The sequence below is a fragment of the Hylobates moloch genome, unplaced genomic scaffold, assembly GCF_009828535.3.
Source record: "Hylobates moloch isolate HMO894 unplaced genomic scaffold, HMol_V3 SCAFFOLD_7, whole genome shotgun sequence".
Lineage (NCBI taxonomy): Eukaryota > Metazoa > Chordata > Mammalia > Primates > Hylobatidae > Hylobates > Hylobates moloch.
The window spans coordinates 49,818,257-49,836,972 of record NW_026652282.1 but is presented as its reverse complement, the minus strand read 5'-3'; the positions used below and the strand labels follow the sequence as shown (position 1 = coordinate 49,836,972).

Genomic DNA, 18,716 nt, shown 5'->3' with positions numbered 1-18,716 from the left:
AAAAAAAAAAAAAAAAAAAAAAAAAAACCACAGTGGAGTTGAATGAAATTGAAACAAAAAATTCATACAAAAAATCAACAAAACCAAAAGTTGGTTCTTTGAAAGGACAGGCTGCTTGCTAGATTAACAAGGAAAACAAGAGAATATCCAAAGAAGCACAATCAGAAACAACAAAGTGACATTATAACTGATCCCACAGAAATACAAAAAATCCTCAGAGACTATTAAAAACCCCTCTGGCCAGGCGCGGCGGCTCATGCCTGTAATCCCAGCACTTTGGGAGGCCGAGGTAGGCGGATCACGAGGTCAGGAGTTCGAGACCAGCCTGGCCAACATGGTGAAACCCCATCTCTACTAAGAATGCAAAAATTAGCTGGGCGTGGTGGTGGGTGCCTGTAATCCCAGCTACTTGGGAGGCTGAGACAGCAGAATCGCTTGAACCCCGGAGGCAGAGGTTGTAGTGAGCCGAGATCATGCCACTACAATCCAGTCTGGGCGACAGAGCAAGACTCTGTCTCCAAAAACAAAAAACAAAAACAAAGAAACAACCCTCTACACATACAAGCTACAAGCTAGAAAATGTAGAAAAAAAAGGTTAATTACTGGAAACACAATCTCCCAAGATTGAATTAGGAAGAAACTGAAACACTGAACAGACCAATATCAAGTTCCAAAATGTAATCAGTAATACAAAACCTACAAACATAATAAAGCACTGGATGAGAAGGATTCATATCTGAATTCAAAAGACACACAAAGAAGAGCTGGAAACAATTCCATTAAACTATTTCCAAAAACCAAAGAAGAGAAACTCCTCCCCAACTTATTCCACAAAGCCAGCATCGCCCTGGTACCAAACCTAGCAAAGACACAACAAAAACAATACTACAGGCCAATATCCCTGATGAATGTAGACCAAAAAGATCCTCAGCAAAATATCAGCAAACAGCCCATCAAAAAGTTAATTCGCCATGAACAAGTAGGCTACATTCCTGGGATGCAAGTTTGGTTCAACATATACAAATCAATAAACATGATCCACAACATAAACAGAATCAAAAACAAAAACCATATGATCATCTCAATAGACAGGGAAAAAGCTTTTGATAAAATCTAATATCCCTTCATGCTAAAAAACAAACAAACAAAAACAAACAAAAAAACAACCTCTCCAAGAAACTAGGCATTACAGAAACATACCTGAAAATAATGACAGCCATCCATGACAAACCCACAGTTAACATCATACTAAATAGACAAAAACTGGAAGCATTCTCCTTGAGAACTGGAACAAGATTAGGATGCCTACTCTCACCACTACCATGCAACATAGTACTGGAAGTCCTAGCCAAGCAATCAGGCAAGAGAAAGAAATAAAAGGCATCCAAATAGAAAAAGAAGAAACAAAACTATCTCTCTTCACAGACAATATGACTCTCTATCAGGAAAACCCTAAAGACTCTGCCAAAAGGCTCCCAGAACTGGTAACTTCTGAAAAGTTTCAGGATACAAAATCAATACACAGAAACAAGCAGCATTTCCATACACCAATAAAGTTCAAGCCGACAGCCAAATCAAAAATGTAATCCCATTTATAATAAACACAACAAAAAGAAAATATCCAAGAATACATCTAACCAAGGAGATGAAGAATCTCTATAGGAGAGCTATACAACCACTAAGTCATAGATGAAACAAACAAACGAAAAAACATTCCATGATTATGGATTGGGAGAACCAATATTAAAATGACCATTGTGTCCAAAGCAATCTACAGAGTCAATCCTTTCCTATCAAACTACCAATATTATTTTTCTTTCATAAAATTGAACAAAACCATTCTAAAATTCCTATGGAACCCAAAAAGAGCCTGAATAGCCAAAGCAATCTTAGGCAAAAAGAACAAGGCCATAGGCATCATGTTAACCCTCTTCAAACTATAAGGTTACAGTAACCAAAGCAGCATGAAACTGATACAAAAACATAGACATACACCAACTGAATAGGTTAGAAAGCCCAGAAATAATGCCTCACACCCAGAGCTATCTAATCTTTGGCAGACAAACTCAACAAATATAATCAATGGAGAATGGATTCCCTATACAATAAATGATGCTGAAATAGCTGGCTAACCATAAGCAGAAGGATGAGACTGGACCACACTACCTTTCACCATATAAAAATAATTCATGTGGATTAAAGATTTAAATGTAAGACCTCAACCTATAAGCGTCCCAGAAGAAAGCCTGGGAAACATGATTCTGGACATGGGCCTTGGGAAAGAATTCATGTCTACATTTTCAAAAGCAATTCCAACAAAACAAAAATTGGCAAGTGGGGCCTAATTAAACTAAAGAGCTTCTGCATAGTAAAATAAACTATCAACAGAGTAAACAGACAACCTACAGAATGGGAGAAAATATTTGCAAACTATGCATCCAACAAAGGTCTCATAGCCAGAATCTATAAGGAACTTACACAATCGAACAACCAAAAAATAAAATAAAACAAACCCATTAAAGAGGGGTAAATGACATAAACAGACACTTCTCAAAAGAAGATATACAAACGGCTAACGGAGACATGAAAAAATGCTCATCATCATGTCAGATAAATGCAAACCAAAACCACAATGAGATGCCGTCTGACACCAGTCAGATTGGCTATTAATACAAAGTCAAAAAACGACAGATGCTAGTGAGGCTGCAGAGAAAAGGGAATGTTTATACACTGTTGTTGGGAATGTAAATTAGTTTAGCCAGTGTGGAAAGCTGTTGGGAGATTTATCGAAGAACTTAAAGGTGAACTACCATTCTACCCAGCAATCCCATTACTGGGTATATATCCAAAAGAAAACCAATTGTTCTACCAAAAAGATGCATGCACTCACATGTTCATTGCAGCACTATTCACAATACCACAGACATGGAATCAACCTAGATGCCCATCCTCAGTGGATTGGAAAAAGAAAATGTGGTACATATGCAAAATGAATTGTACACAGCAAGAAAAAAGAATGAAATCATGTCCTTTGCTGCAACACAGATGTGGCTGGAGGCCATTATTTTAAGTGAATCAGGAACAGAAAATCAAATACTATGTGTTCTCACCTATAAGTGGGAGCTAAACATCAGGTACTCATGGACATAAAGATGGCAACAATAGACACTGGGGTCCATTAGTGCGGAAGGGAGGCAGAAAAAGGTTGGAAAACTAACTGTTGAGTACTATTCTTAGTACCTGGTGGATGGGATCATTCATACCCCAAACCTCAGCATCACACACTATATTCAGATAACAAACTTGCACATGCACCAACTGAATCTAAAATAAAAGTTGAAAAAATATATACAAATGAAATAGTAGTTATCTCTGGCCTGGCACAGTGGCTCATGCCAGCACTTTGGAAGGCCAAGCACTTTGGAAGGCCAAGGTGGGCACATCACTTGAGGCCAGGAGTTCAAGACCAGCCTAGCCAACATGGTGAAATCCTCTCTATACTAAAAATAGAAAACTTAACCGGGATTAGCTGGGCATGGTGGTGTGAGCCTGTAATGTCAGCTACTCGGAGAATTTGAGGCAGGAGAATCGCTTGAACCCAGGAGGCGGAGGCTGCAGTGAGCTGAGATCGCGCCACTGCACTCCAGCCTGGGCGACAGAGACTTCCGTCTGGAAAAAAAAAAATAGTGGTTATTTCTGATTATGAGTGTTTTTTCTTATTTTCATTATATTTCACATTTAAAATTTATTTTATAATGAGTATATATTCCATGTTTTAAAGTCTAAAAAGTAAGCATAAATTTCAAAAATGCCAGACCAAATTAAAGGGGTTTCATGCATGTGAATATTTATGGCAGATTTACTCATAATCCCCAAAACTGTATGCAACCAAGATGTCCTTCAATGGGTGAATAAATAAACATACTGTGGTATGCCAATGAAGTGGAATGTTATTCACATTAAAAGAAATGAGATATTAAGCCACAAAAGGACTTCAATGAATCTTAACTGCAAATTGCTAAGTGAAAGAAGCCACTCTGAAAAGGCTGCATACTGTATTATTCTAATTATATGACTTCCTGAAAAACATAAAACTACAGTGATGATAAAAAGTTCAGTGGTTGCCAGGGGTTCAGAGGGTTGAATAGTTGAACCACCAGGGACTACGTAGGACAGTGAAACTATTCTCTATGATAGTGGTAGATATAGGATACTACACGTTTGTCAAAAACCATAGAATTTTACAGTACAAAGAGTGGATCTTAATATATATACATTTTTAAAAATTTTAAGAGGTTGAGGGATCCCAGGGATGAAATGTACAATGTGACAAAACAATTTAACTGTAATAAAATATATGAAACAACCTCACTGAAGGGTGTGGGAAGAAAGATCTTGACGTAAGTCACTATAGAAATGAGTAGAGTCTGTAAGACTAAAGGCAAAAGAAACTCTACATAAGCTCCCGATTTTATTTAACAAAGTTATTTCCCATGAGGTACAGGTTAACAGCTCTGATATTGCTGTACATGTGTACTGAAACTGAACAATAAGTAAATGGATGGCAGATAACTGAAGCCAGGTTTCTCACTGTTGCAGTTGAGAGGTTACAGATAAGTAGAGAAAGGAAGTTTGAACGATCCATATGGATTATTAATGATCCTTTGGCAATGGATTAGAATTGGAGACATCAGAAAGATCTCATGTTTAGCTTAATATAGATCCAGATCATTACACATAAAAGAAACATTTATAGAAATGTGTATATACAAAGGTCTTGATGCACATATATTTCCTTGCTCAGTCAGCTAACAGGGCCTAGAATCAATAACACCCCAACAGCAACAAGAACACCTAGCACCCAGATTTTGGGCTCCAGTGCAATTCTCCAATAAATGAAACCAGGGGTCCTAGAAGAAGTGGGCCAAGAAATATACAAGATAATCCTGGAGAAACTTGCAGTGCCAGAAAGTAAGGAAGTGCTAAAAACAGGAAAAAAAAGAGAGTGTACCAAAAGGCCTTGTGAGTCAGCCAGAAAAACACTCCATGGCCAAAGATGGAGCAATTTGAGCAACAAAATAAAATAGTATTGGATTATAACCTGAAGTATAAAATATCCATGAGTTTATACTGATATAAATATGCTTTTAAATAAATGGCAGCAGAGAGAGAAACTTCCCATGCAGAAGATTTCCAAATAAATTATGTAGATACTCCATCCTCAAAAAGGTGGAGCATAACTCTCCAATTAAGTGTGGGGTGCACACGGTTAACTTCCTTACAAAGAGTACAGTATTGAAAGGTGAAGGAAATAACTTCGTAGTGGATGAAACTGACACACACTACCTCAAACGAGGTGATTAAGTTTAATCAACATCAACAGTAATGAGTCATGTTGATAGTATGTATGCTTCGTATGTAATAAAAATGTCACTTCACCTCTGTGGTGTTCCTCAAATTTGTTAAGGTAATCAGAAACAAAGAATGACTGAGAAGCTGTCACAGTCAAGAGAGCCTAAGAAGATGTGATGACTAAATACAATGTGGTATCTTGGATGGGGTGCTAGAACAGGAAAAGGACATTAGGTAAAAACTAAGGAAATCTGGCCAGGCGCAGTGCCTGTAATCCCAGCACTTTGGGAGGCCAAGGCGGACAAATTGCTTGAGTCCAGGAGTTCAAGACCAGCCTGGGCAACATGGCAAGATCTCATCTCTTCAAAAAGATACAAAAATTAGCCACTGTGGTGGCATGCATCTATAGTCCCAGCTACTTGGGAGGCTGAGGTGGGATAATCGCTTGAGCCTGGGAGGTGGAGGTTGCAGTGAGCCGAGATTGCACCATTGCACTCCAGCCTGGGCCACAGGGCGAGACCCTGTCTCTATAAATAATAATAATGATAATAAAAAAAGGAAATCTGAATAAAGTATGGACTTAATAACAAGGTATCAACATTGCTTCATTCATTGTAACACACACTATATTAATGTAAAGATCTGAATAATAGGGAAAAATTTGGTGGGGGTATATGGGAACTCTATACTGTCTGAATATTTTTTCTATAAATCTGAAATCATTTTAGGATGAAAAGTTTATTTTAAAATAAGCCAAACAAGGCTGGGCATAGTGGTTCACACTCATAATCCCAGAACTTTGGGAGACCAAGGCAAGATATCACTTGAGACCTGGAGTTCAAAACCAGCCTGAGCAACATAGCAAGAACCCATCTCTAAAAGAAAAACTTTAAAAAATATTAGCTGGGCATGTTGACACCTGCATGTAGTTCCAATTACTCAGGAGGCTGACACAGGATAGCTTGAGCCCAGGAGTTCAAGGCCGCAGTGAGCTGTGATTTTGCCTCTGGTCACATGATTTGTGGTTCAACCACGTCAAGGCCTATGCAGAAGGCAAATATCTAATGTAGAATAGTATGAAGGTGGTTCATCATTATGAGTATGTGGAGAGAACCCTGATTTAGCTGGCAAAGCAAAAATTACAAACACACAGAAACGTATACGTGCACTGTCTCCTACACATATTTGACGTTCAATTCATATCCACAAATAAGGAATTTGATGTGTGTTGTGTTTCAGCCTGTCACTAACACCAGGATGTTCTTCTCCAGGCTCTTTGGAATTCTAGTACAACTTATAAAGAATATAAACTATAGTGACTCAGAATCTTAAGGTAATTTATTTAATATAAGGATACCCACTTGGGTGTCACATAAGGGAAAACACAAACACTTTTTTTCCTGCTCCAAAAGGATCACTGTGACTAAAGAAGTATACATGGAATTAAAAAAATATCCTCTGCGATCACATTTCACATTCCACTCTCAGTTTCAGCTTACTCCCACCACTTTAACCACCACTGTGAATGACAAGGGGTAGGGGAATATTATCAAGAGAAACAGGAGGTCAGAGTATTCCTGTAGCCTTCACCCTCCAACCAGAGTCCTTTGACCTCAGACATCCCTTCCTATTTTCTCCTCCCAAGCTCTGAGTACTTTGTGACATTCATTTTAACATTATATGATTTGGGTCCTTTTACCATATGTAGCATTAAAAATTAAAATGATGAATTTACCTAGATCTTATATGTAAAAAATTGTATTCGGTCTACTGATGGGTGTTTACTAAACTAGGAAATGCAGGATAGAAGTCTGTAACATGACTTCATTCTAGAGCAACTTTGATCCCAGAATTTGCATCTTCAGTAAGAAACTGTAAAGTCCACTGGGAGAACATTAACTTTGCAAAGAACGTTGTTGGTCTTCTAATCCAAAGTTCTACCTGATACATAAAACCATTCTTAAACATTTCTGCCAAGTGGGCTTCTGCTGAAGCAGCTCCAGAAAGGAAAGTATCTACAATTAAATGATAGAAAGCTAATAACAGTAGGCAAAAACTTTGACTTATTTGAACATTTGAATTGATCTACCCTCTGGAGGTACTCAGGTAAATGCGATCTCTCTTCTGTGTGACAAGACTTCAAATATTTGAAGAAAATATCCACAAACTTGTCTTTAAAGCATTCCTGATTATTTCAAAAACTGTCTTGTCTGCTTATAAACCAGTCACCTTCTTGGTTACTTTCCAGGTTGTCTGTGTCCATCTTGATTGTGCCACTCTGATATGACCCAAATCTCCCAACATAAACTATCAAGTACAGAATAAACATGATTTTTAAGGCCTTCCTTGTTCTGGAAACCATGACTCTATTAATGGAGCTTAATATTTCATTATATGTGGTACACTGTAACCTCACAGGCTGGCTCATGTTGAACTTAGAGTAAATTAAAACCAGAGTCTTCTTGGCCAGGAGCGGTGGCTCACGCCTGTAATCCCAACACTTTGGGAGGCCGAGGTGGGTGGATCATGAGGTCAGGAGTTCAAGACCAGCCTGGCCAAGATGGTAAAATCCTGTCTCTACTAAAAATACAAAAATTAGCTAGGCGTGATGGCGGGTGCCTGTAATCCCAGCTACTTGGGAGGCTGAGGCAGGGAATTGCTTGAACCTGGGAGGCGGAGGTGGCAGTGAGCCGAGATCACGCACTGCACTCCAGCCTGGGTGACAGAGCAAGACTGCCGTCTCAAAAAAAAAAAAGAAAAAAGAAAAAAAACTAGTCTTCTTCATATATGCAATTGTTAGGCCACATAACCACCTCCCCTTGGTAACTGAATTTTTGATATAAGTACAGGACTTCATATTTCATCCTATTCAATTTAATCCTGCTAGATTTGGCTATTTTTTTTCTCAGCCCCTAAGGACTGTCTAGATCATGCTAGTGATATCAAGTACATTTATTCTGCCATCTAATTCTATATTATTTGCAATGGGATGGGCACGCTTTTTTATATTTTCTTGCTAGTCATTATAAAACAACTTCGATGGGACAGGGCTGAGGTTGGAAACCTTTGTTCACTTTGATATCCATATTGTTGAACACTGTCAATTCAAATTATTAACCCATCTACTGTCCTGTCATTATCATCTTGTTACTCCATTTTAATCTCAAGGACATTATGAGAAACTGCCAAACGGCTTGGTGAGGTACACAATGTTTGCCTTTTGAGATCTCTGGAAGGCAGTTCAGCAAAAAGGTGGGCATCCTCCAGAGCACCTGAAGTACAAGTGGCCCATGTGATTGGTTTTTTGGAGACATACTGTTATGTATTAGGCCACTATAAACAGATGTATTTAAGGGCAGTTTCAAATATTAGCCACATCTCGAAAGTAAGAAAGGCAAAGCTCTAAGTTGCAGTTACTGATTTATGAGAGAGCTGACTCTCACATGTGCATTTTTTGTGTAAACTGCTCCAATGTGAACAGTAGCAGAGATGTATTTATTTAACAAGAGCCAATGTTCTCCTGAACAACACCTAGGAGGCCAGCTAGTATACAACTTATTATAAAATCTCTGATTAACAGACCAGTATAGTTTAATAGACTTAAGGGGAGGCAGTATAATGTACTGCTTAAGAGCATAGTCTAGAATCTCAGAACTGGGTTCAAACCTTGACTTTGTCACTTAATAGTAAGTAGTATGACCTTGCTCAAGTTACTTAGTCTCATTCAGCTTATTTCCTTGTCTGTAAGCTGGGGAAGCTTGTAATAGTGCTATCTTACAGGGCTACTACGAGATTGAACATAGCAATGAATATGTTAGCTATTATTGTTATTCTAACCTAACAAAATTTAGTTTGACAATCTTGTGAAATACATGCTGGGGCCAAGTAATCATCTTTCTTCTTTCTTTCAAGCTCATCAACCATGCTTTTAATAATGAATTATAAAATCTTTCTTGAAATTATCTTAAGTTTGCTAATCTACACAGTTCTAAATATGGATTCCAAAAGTGCTGTTTTAGGGAGCTCAAATCTGTGCTCAGATACCTCAATACGGCTGGAGCTATATGCCTCAATTCATAACCGCTGGACAAATAAATGTTGCCCTTGTATGCTGGGACAAACAACTCCTTTTTAAAATGACATTACCCAAACTTTTGAACTTGTTGGTTTATGGCAGCTTTTGCCAAGGGTTTTTACCCATGGTCAAAGTGTGTAAAGCCTATGCAAGCATGTGCACCACCTGATGAAGCCTGCTCTTTGAGGTGGCTTCAGTCTGATATCTGCTGAATCATGCTTCTCCTTTCTATTTATAGAAAACTGCTTTCCCCCTAAGTCTTCTAACAGAATTCTGGGAAAATGGTGGCATGAGAATAGGTCCTTAATTCTATGAGGCATTGTCTCGTTCTGTCACCCAGGCTGGAGTGCAATGGTGTGATCTCAGCTCACTGCAATCTCCACCTCATGGGTGCAAGTGATTCTCCTGCCTCAGCCTCCCGAGTAGCTGGGACTACAGGCGCCTGCCACCATGCCTGGCTAATTTTTGTATTTTTAGTAGAGATGGGGTTTCACCACATTGGCCAGGCTGGTCTCAACTCCTGATCTCAAGTGATCTGCCCACCTTGGCCTCCAAAATACTGAGATTACAGGCGTGAGCGAGCCCCTGTGCCTGGCCTCAGTATATTTTTTAAATAAAATAATACTAAATTAGGAATATCAAAATTGCCAAATAATTTAATTTTTTTACATATACTAAATTAAGCTGTATGACAAACATTTTCCATCAGATCAGTCTGGCTTTGTGGCTAGAGTTATCAGTTCATTTAGGATAATGTCAAAAGTCTGAATTTGAATCCCTTTTTGAATTATGAGACACAGGCCAAATGGCTTTCCTGACATCTCAACCCTGATCACTAGGCTAGGCCCTAACAAGAATTAGTCCATTTGGTCCTATTTTGACACTGCAGATTAACATAATTTGGAGCAGGCTGTCCTCTCTCAGAGGGCAAGCTTGTCCACACCCAAATACAGGTGTCTGCTGATCAGTTTCTCAACTAGCACAGTGATCTCAACTTGATGCAAGAGTCCCCTTTAATGAACCAACAGGTTTTGTTTCCAAGTTGCGTATATGCCCCCTCCTGCCTCTCCCCTCCTACACAAGTAGTGAAAGTATATATGATATCACGTACCTGAAACAGAGGACAAAAGCAAATGAGGAAAGCTGTCTTGAGGGTGAAGTCATCCTGTTGGGTTTGCCCCTGGCATTAGCTCCCTCCCTACTACCACATCTTGCTGGATCGCAGAGCCATTGGGAGGGGGTGACAACCCAGTAAACAGGGAATGGATACAAAAAAACTGTTCCACTCTTGTTGAATGGGGTGACAACCCAGTAAACAGTGAATGGATACAAAAATATTGTTCCACTCTTGTTAGAGGGGGAGGGATAGCAGGTCAGGATATACCCTTCTTGATTCAATGATGAATAAATGGATAAATCTTGGATCAACAGTAGATGAAGAAAACCCAAAACAAAAACAGAGCCTTTAAAAGGAACCTGCAACATAATAGGAGGAAATTACATCATGTAAGAGATGGAGGAAGAACAGTTAAAAGTAATTTTTAAAAGGCCAAAATAAATGGAGTTATAAGCAAAAATTAATAAACTAGGAAGCAAAATAGTAGTAGACTTAATAAATTAAATACATGGATCTTTTCCAAGAGAAAACAAAATACACTTAAAAATAAACATTTGGCAAAGCTAATAAAATAATTCTCTGTTCCTTGAGTGTTTGAAACTGATCTGCTAAACTGTCTGAGCCAGGCCTCAGCCAATATCCAGTTTCTACTATGCTATTGATTTCTTGTTATTTTCTATGCCTACAATTTTAGTATTTATTTCCATATAAAATCATCTGTCATTAAAATTACTGAATTTATTATGACAGACTTTGTGATTATGTCAAATACCTGGCATGATATAGTAATGAAATAATAAATCACCATTTCCTAAGTTGGTGTTCTGAGGAACACTGACAGGCCAAATGTTATTAGGTGTGTTTAAAAGAAAAAAAAAGGTGGTTCTGTGCTCAAGTAAGTTCAGAAAATGCTGAGTTACACAAAGTTAAATAGTTTTTTTTTTTAATTGAAGAAGCTACCCATTAAAAAAAAATACTAGCCAACATTTATTGCACAATGAGTCTCCAAGAGAGATTAAAGTATACAGCATTTTGCAAACGTATTTCCTTGTCTCCCAGAAGAATTTTTTTTTTTCACAAAACACAATTTGGAATTGCTGTAGCAAACACATTCTGGCTAAAATGAGAAACAAGACAAAAATGCCACTGCCACCTTTATTATTTAGCACTGTTATGAAAGTGTTTAACCCATGCAGTCAGAAATTATGTCATAAATTTTGAAAAGGAAAACATATAATTATAACATAATTGATAGGACTTCTCACCTGGAAAAACTCAAAAGGATCAAATGAATATCTCTAAAATTAATAGGTTTCAATAAATTGCCAATTTAAAATAATCGATGCAAATAAATTCTTCTCCTATATAGCAAAAATGACCACATAGGTAACATATTAAAAGCTCCAATAAGCAGTATCAACGTGTTCCCTGTATGTCTGTATTACCTAGGAACATATTTATTACAAATTATATAGGATTTAAATAAAACTCTCTTGAAGGATATATAAAGTTGTTTAGAAACAAGGCAACATGTTTCTGGAAAGCAATGCAACTCTGTAGTCCTCATAGTCATATCAATTTAAGAGAATCCCAACCAAATTCTTAATATATTTTTGAGGGAAGAATCTCTAAACCGTAAAATTCATCTCGTAAAATAAACATGTCAGAATCGTCAGAAAATTGTAAAAAATAAAAAAGATCAAGAGGAGGTCTCACATTAAAAGATACAAAGTCCCATTTCTAACTCATCTACAGGCTGGTGTACTGGTGCCACAATGTTCAAAGGAACTAAAGGGAATCCAAATACAGAATAAAGTATATACATGTATGACATTTCATATGTTGGGGGAAAAGATAAGTATGTTAACAACTGGCTAACCCTTTGGGGCAAAAAAGTTAGAATACCTAAATCCATACATCAAGATAATTTCAGACAGGACAAAACATTTTCTTAATAAAACCATATAAGTTAGAGAAATATAGGATAAGATTTATATAATCTTGGGGTGGGATAACCCTCCTAAACACGAACCTAGGGCCAAAAGGCAAAAAGGAAAAGATTTATCCATTTTTTAATTTTTTATTTTTTTTTAGCCATTTTTAATGCATTTTTCTCTGTGCACAAGAGAAATAACTGATGAAGTCAAAAGACACACTTTCCTTTATACATAGCAGTTAAAAGTAATGCAAACATCACATGACACTTTCAGTGAAAGTTACATTTCCAATTACAAATCAAAATGCATATTAGGGTCTCTTTATGGGAGAAGTTGAGAAGGAAGTCTTAGGTAAAAAGCACTTTCCTGGCATTACTACACTGATCCTTCAGGCTGCACAAAGATTAAGGTCATATACAGTCAATCTGCAAATGCTGACACAATGTTACACTGTAAATTTTCTGTACAATTAAATGTATACTTAGAGATACCAGGATAAACATTTCTACTATATTTTAACTGAACTTGCCTAGCCAACATTTTCACTGAGAAGTTTATCAAAGATGCTGTAAGATTCTACAAAATTGTGAGACATACCTAGCTCCAGAAACATTTCTTGTATTCTTTCTCATTTTGGTTACACATATTACACTCAGATTCTACTGTAATATTTTTAGATGTACAGCGCCAATTGTGCTTACTGTACTGTATACAAATATAGCAAAAAAGATCAATGGTATAAATCTTACAGCATTTTGCTAGCAAAAATACATGCCAAAGTCACAATAAGCAATATCGTACCACAAATTAGAGAGCTTCAAATAATTTGCTTCTGTTTTTAATATCTTCATTCTACATTAAATTACTATCATAGGCTAATGTTTAAAAATGCAAATAAATTGGACATCTGTAGGACAACACTTGTTCACCCAACTGTGAAGGTTGATACCTGTATCCAAAAATCACAATAAATGCAGAATAAAGAGAAGTGTTTGCATGCAACACTTTTGAGTGAAACAGCATTGATTCCCACCATTCAAAACGGCTAAGGAAGGAAACTAAAGGAAATAAGGAAGTAAGGAAACAAAGAGGGAGGGAGGGGGGAGACAAGAGGAAGGGAAGGTAGGAAAAATAAGCAAAGGAGAAAGGGAGGGAAGTAGGAGGGAGGGACTCCATCTTAAAATGCATCATATTAGACTTATAACTAGACAGATTTAAAAGAATCAAAATGAAAGTAAAGAACGATTTTGTGTGTGTGTTTAAAGATTTAAGAGCCATTATCAAAAATAAGATACATTTTTTTTCCAGGTACAGAAATGTGATTACGATGGCTGGGAGCCCAGCAGCCTTTCAATGGCTGCATTGATGTCGCCTCCTGTTGCTATTAGGGCCTGCAAGTTTGCTTCACGGTTTAAGAACCCCATTGCGTTGAGCTGTTCCAGTTGTTGCTGAAATCTGACTTCTGGATTCGGCAGCTGTGGAGCATTTGCTCCAGCCAGGGCCTGCACCATTTGCTGAATGAACTGCTGGTTGGGTCCAGATTCTGATGTAGGACTCGTGTTTTCACTAGGTGCAGCGCTGGACACAGTAGGCCCAGTGGGGCCACCAGAGCCGGTGGAGCCAGGGGGGCCTGCAGGGCCAGTGGGTCCTATGGGCCCAATGGGGCCTATGGGGGTAAAAGGGACTATAGGGCCTATGGGGCCTATGGGGGTGACTGGGCCTACAGGGCCTATAGCGGTTCCCAGCACCCCCACCCCCACACCTGGAGTGAAGCTTGGAATCAGGCCAGGTGCTTCAGTGGCTAATGTCTGTAGCCCCTGCTGGATCTGCATTAAAGCCTGCATTGCTCTTGGGTTTGACATGGCTGATAGTGTGTCTGGATTCTGCATCTGCTGCAGGAAGGCTGGGAGCTGTGGCCGCATCTGCTCCTGCAGCTGAGGATTTGCAGTAAACAGCGGGCTATTCAGCATCATCTGTGCAGCCAAATCTGGATTCTGGCTCAGCGACTGCATCATGCTTCTCATGTAGGGCGCCGACAGCATATTCTGAATCAGCTGGGGGTTTTCAGTTATCTGTTGCAGCAAGCTCTGCATGCCTGGGGTACTAAAGATGCTGGCGACATAATTAGCGGCAGCAACGGTGTTCCCAGTAGCATTGCTGGAACTATTGCCAGACCCACTACCAGTGCTCGTGGTCGTGCTGGTAGTTGCAGAACTCTGGGTAGCTGGCGGTGGTGCCCATGGATTGGGTAGTGGATCGCGATTTTCTGTGCGGGAAGGCTGCGTACCTTCCCCAGAGGAGGAACTACTCCCCACGGAGGCAAACGGATTACCCCCAAACTGCTCTTGTGCGGCATTCAGCATCGGCTCTTGAATGTCAGTGTACATGCGCCGTAAAGCATTATAGCCACCTGGGATGCTTTCTAGATTGCTAAGAGCCAGGTCTTGATTTCTCATCATCTCTTGCATCATGGCTGGATTCCTGGCAATTTCGAGTGTCTGCCTCATTATATCTGGGTTGTTGAGCAGGTGACTGATTTCTGGGTTTCTCTGAATCAATTGCTGCATCTGTGGATTAGCCATAATGAGCTGCCTCATCAGATCGGGATTCGAAAGCATGCTCTGAACAAAGGGATTTTCCATTATTTGTATCATCATCTCAGGGCTGGCCATAAGCTGCTGCTGCATCTGGCTCTGGAGCTCAGAGAAGTTGGTCGAGCTCAAGCCCAGGCTGCTAAGGCCTGCAAGTCCTCCCAGGCTCCCCAACCCAAACGGGTTGCTATTTGTGGAAATAGGTGTGGAGTTACTCCTGGGAGTCGACGCCGAGGTAGTGTTAGTTCCCGCGGCATTGCTAGGCTGCGTGGACTGGCCCTGAGGTCGGTTCTGGCTTTTGATGACAAGGTGAACAGTCAGCCCATCATGGATGCCATGCTGGATCAAGGTATCTTGATCTTTTAAGATTTTTCCGGCAAAAATCAGCACTAGCTGATCGGTTTGGGATTTGAAGCGTTTCGAAATCGCTTCCTTAAACTGCTGAACCGAGCTGTTTTCAGGCACCGCGAACTCCTCTTTCTCTTTGGGAGTCTTCACAGTGACTTTGATGATTTTAGGCTCAGCTGGGGCAGCAGCCGAGCCTTGGGCCGCAGCAGGGCCGCGGGAGGGGCGCGGGGGGCCGCTGCTCTCGCCATTCTCAGCCATGGCGGCCGCGGTGACGCAGGCGGGCAGGGAAGGCGCGGGCGGGCGAAAGAGAGAGCGCGAGGGAAGGAGGAAGGAAGGAGGCGCCGCCGCAGAGGGCTGGGCCGGGTCGGGCGGGGAGCGCGGAGCACGGTACCTCTGTGATGAAGACTGCGGTTCCCTGGTCCTCCGGTGGAGAAAGGCCTGGGCGTAGGCCGCTGGCTGAGGTCTCCGCGCTCCGGTCTCTGGGCCTCCTCCGCCGCCGCCTTGTGATCCGACCGCGCGCACTCCCAGCAACTCTGGCAGCCGCTCCGCCTGCTGTTCCCCGCCCCTTCCCCTCCCCCAGTACCGCGCTCGCCTCCCCGCCCCCTCTGCTGACGCGGCGCCAGGCCTAGATTGATAGATTTGGCTCGGTCAAAATTAAAAACTTCTGCACTGAAAAGAAAAAAAGGGAGAGAGAGAAACAAAGGGAGAGAGAGAAGAGAACAGAACAGTACAGAGCAGGCGAGGCAGAGAGGGTGGGACGGAGAGAAGGAGGCGGTAGAGAGTCAGCTTCTGTAAACGACGTTAAAAGACCAATGGAGAATGTATATTAGCAATCTGTAAGGCAGTAAAAGGGTGAAAGCCTGAATCAAACCGATCCCACGTATAAGACGAAAAATGAATAATAAAGAACTCTGACAAAGCAAAAAGAAAAGAGTAACACCCCCAGTGGGGGAAGGGAAGAAGACAGAGCAGGAGCATGCATTTTACAAAAGGAGTGCAAATGGCCAATAGACATTAAAAAAGGATGATTAATTTCACCACTAATAAAAATAAATCAAGTTAAAACAATAAAATTCTACTTTTGGCTTATCATATTAGCAAGGAAAAAAAATAATGGTAAACCTTCTTGTTGACAGGGACCCTAAAAAATGCCCTCTCAGGCTAGTTGAAGTGTGAATTGTGACAACCATAGGGCAATTTGAAAATATATATCAGCATTTTGAATGTTTCCACCTTTATTTAGAAATGCCTAACCTAGACATTTCGCCTAATAATCGGATGAGGATGCAAAAATATTTATGTATAAAATGTATATACATTGTAGCATTTTAAATGTTATTTAAATATATTAAATATCTGTTTACATGAGATTAGTTGAGCACATTATCATATTACCATACAAGAAAATATAGAGTGTCTTTAAAGGTATACATGAAATAAACTGTAGTTATAGGGAAATCACAGAGTATTTTCAATTTTGCCTTTGTATATTTCTGTACAGTTACAAACTATATAAGAATATATGTTCCAATATCAAAAATACAATAAATATATTTTTATTTTAAAAGCAATTTTTGAACAGTTTGTTGTATATGTAAACCGTATGTGTAAAAAAATCTGGAAGGCTATACACAAATAAGTTAATGGCTGTTAGTACTGTTTGCTGAAATTATGAATAATTCTTATTTTCTATTTTCATAAGATTTTGAATTTTCTGATGATTTTTGTAAGTATGCATTACAGAAAGGTATTTTGGGGAAGAGTATGGGTAGAAATTGACAGGCACATAATAGTAGTGGCAAACATTGACATATTTACCTAATTTAATTACAGATTAAATAAGAGCAATAAAGATGTAGCAATGCTGAGAAAGAGAACTTGAAAAATAGAAGACATAATTTCAAATTTATCTATATATTTCTAACTCTAGGTTAAACCACACAGAAAACTCTTCCCCAACCCCCACCCTCTACCAAGCATCCACCAAAGCACCACTGCTTTGAACATTTAACAGCATTTCAAAGTCATTAGGTCACAAATACTTTAATAAATCTGAAGATAAGAAAAATATATATATACAGGTATGTTATATCCATCGATGGAGAAATGGAATAATATAGTATGTTTAATATAATTAATAAAATAGAGGTAAAAAGATGACTAGCTTTAAATATGTTAATATGTATAGATCTAAAAAGCCAAATTAATTAGTATTAGGTTGGTGCAAAAGTAATTGCAGTTTTTGCCATTGAAAGTAACAAATTGTTACTATTATACAATGGTTTTTGCCATTGAAAGTAATGGCAAAAACCGCAATTACTTTTGCACCAACCTAATACATGCCAAACAGCACTCTAATACATTCTTATGTATATTTGAAATATTCTTTTAGAAATATACCAAACTTGCACCCATGAGGAAGAGGAAATGGAATAGGATACAGGATAGTGATTAAAGGGAACTTAAATTAAATATGTAAAAATGCTTTTTATCTTTAAAATGAAAGCAACTGTAAAATATCAGCAATAGTTAATTATGAGTGGTGAGAATAAGAAAATATTATAGGTAATCTTTAATTTCAATAGAATAAAGCTAGATATTAATAATCAAAATATGAACAAAAAACCAACCATTTGATTATTAGAACAAAACTGAATACTTTTGGGGCAAAGTGCAATGTTCTTATTAGAATAAATTTACAAAAATAATGATAATGAGAGCATATACAGCAATAATAATGCTAGGATTTTTCTACGTGTGATCTGAGAACATTGTTAAGAATGCATGTTTCTAGGCCCCACGCCAAACCTACTGAAATAAGTGGTGCACTGGAAGCTGCATTTGTATCAAGCTCCAGTTTAATATTATTTCATTTATTAAGTACTATGTGGATGAACTCAGAGTCAAATTTATACATTCAAAGACTCAAAATCTCAAACAAGAGATTGAAAATAAGGGAAGTAGGCATTCAAATAAAGAAGACAACGGAAAATAAAAGGAGGGAAATGAGGTGACAGCTATAGAATGATAAAAGCAAATATTAATGAATTAACAAACAGAAAAAATAAAATTTGTTAAGTAAATCTAAGAAGATATTTGAAGAATCAAGTCAAATACACAAATCTTTATTAATTGGTGATTGTCTTGGCTGACAGTTCCCTCACAAAAATACACATCAGAGGGGCAAAACCATACTCACCCTCTTGAGGAAACCTTCCAGAAACACACTTCTTTGCATTATCTTTCTTTAACTTAAAAATTATGTGATTTTTTGACATTTTACTTCAAAATATATT

The 18,716-nt window shown here is 38.8% G+C and overlaps 1 protein-coding gene across 1 annotated transcript; it reads right to left on the bottom strand.

The window, feature by feature from the left end:
- Positions 1-11,507: 11,507 nt before the first annotated feature.
- On the bottom strand, positions 11,508-16,610 carry UBQLN2 (ubiquilin 2). The gene has a single exon (XM_032757036.2). The coding sequence runs from the start codon at positions 15,676-15,678 to the stop codon at positions 13,804-13,806; it is 1,875 nt and encodes a 624-aa protein (XP_032612927.1). The 5' UTR covers positions 15,679-16,610; the 3' UTR covers positions 11,508-13,803.
- Positions 16,611-18,716: the final 2,106 nt, after the last annotated feature.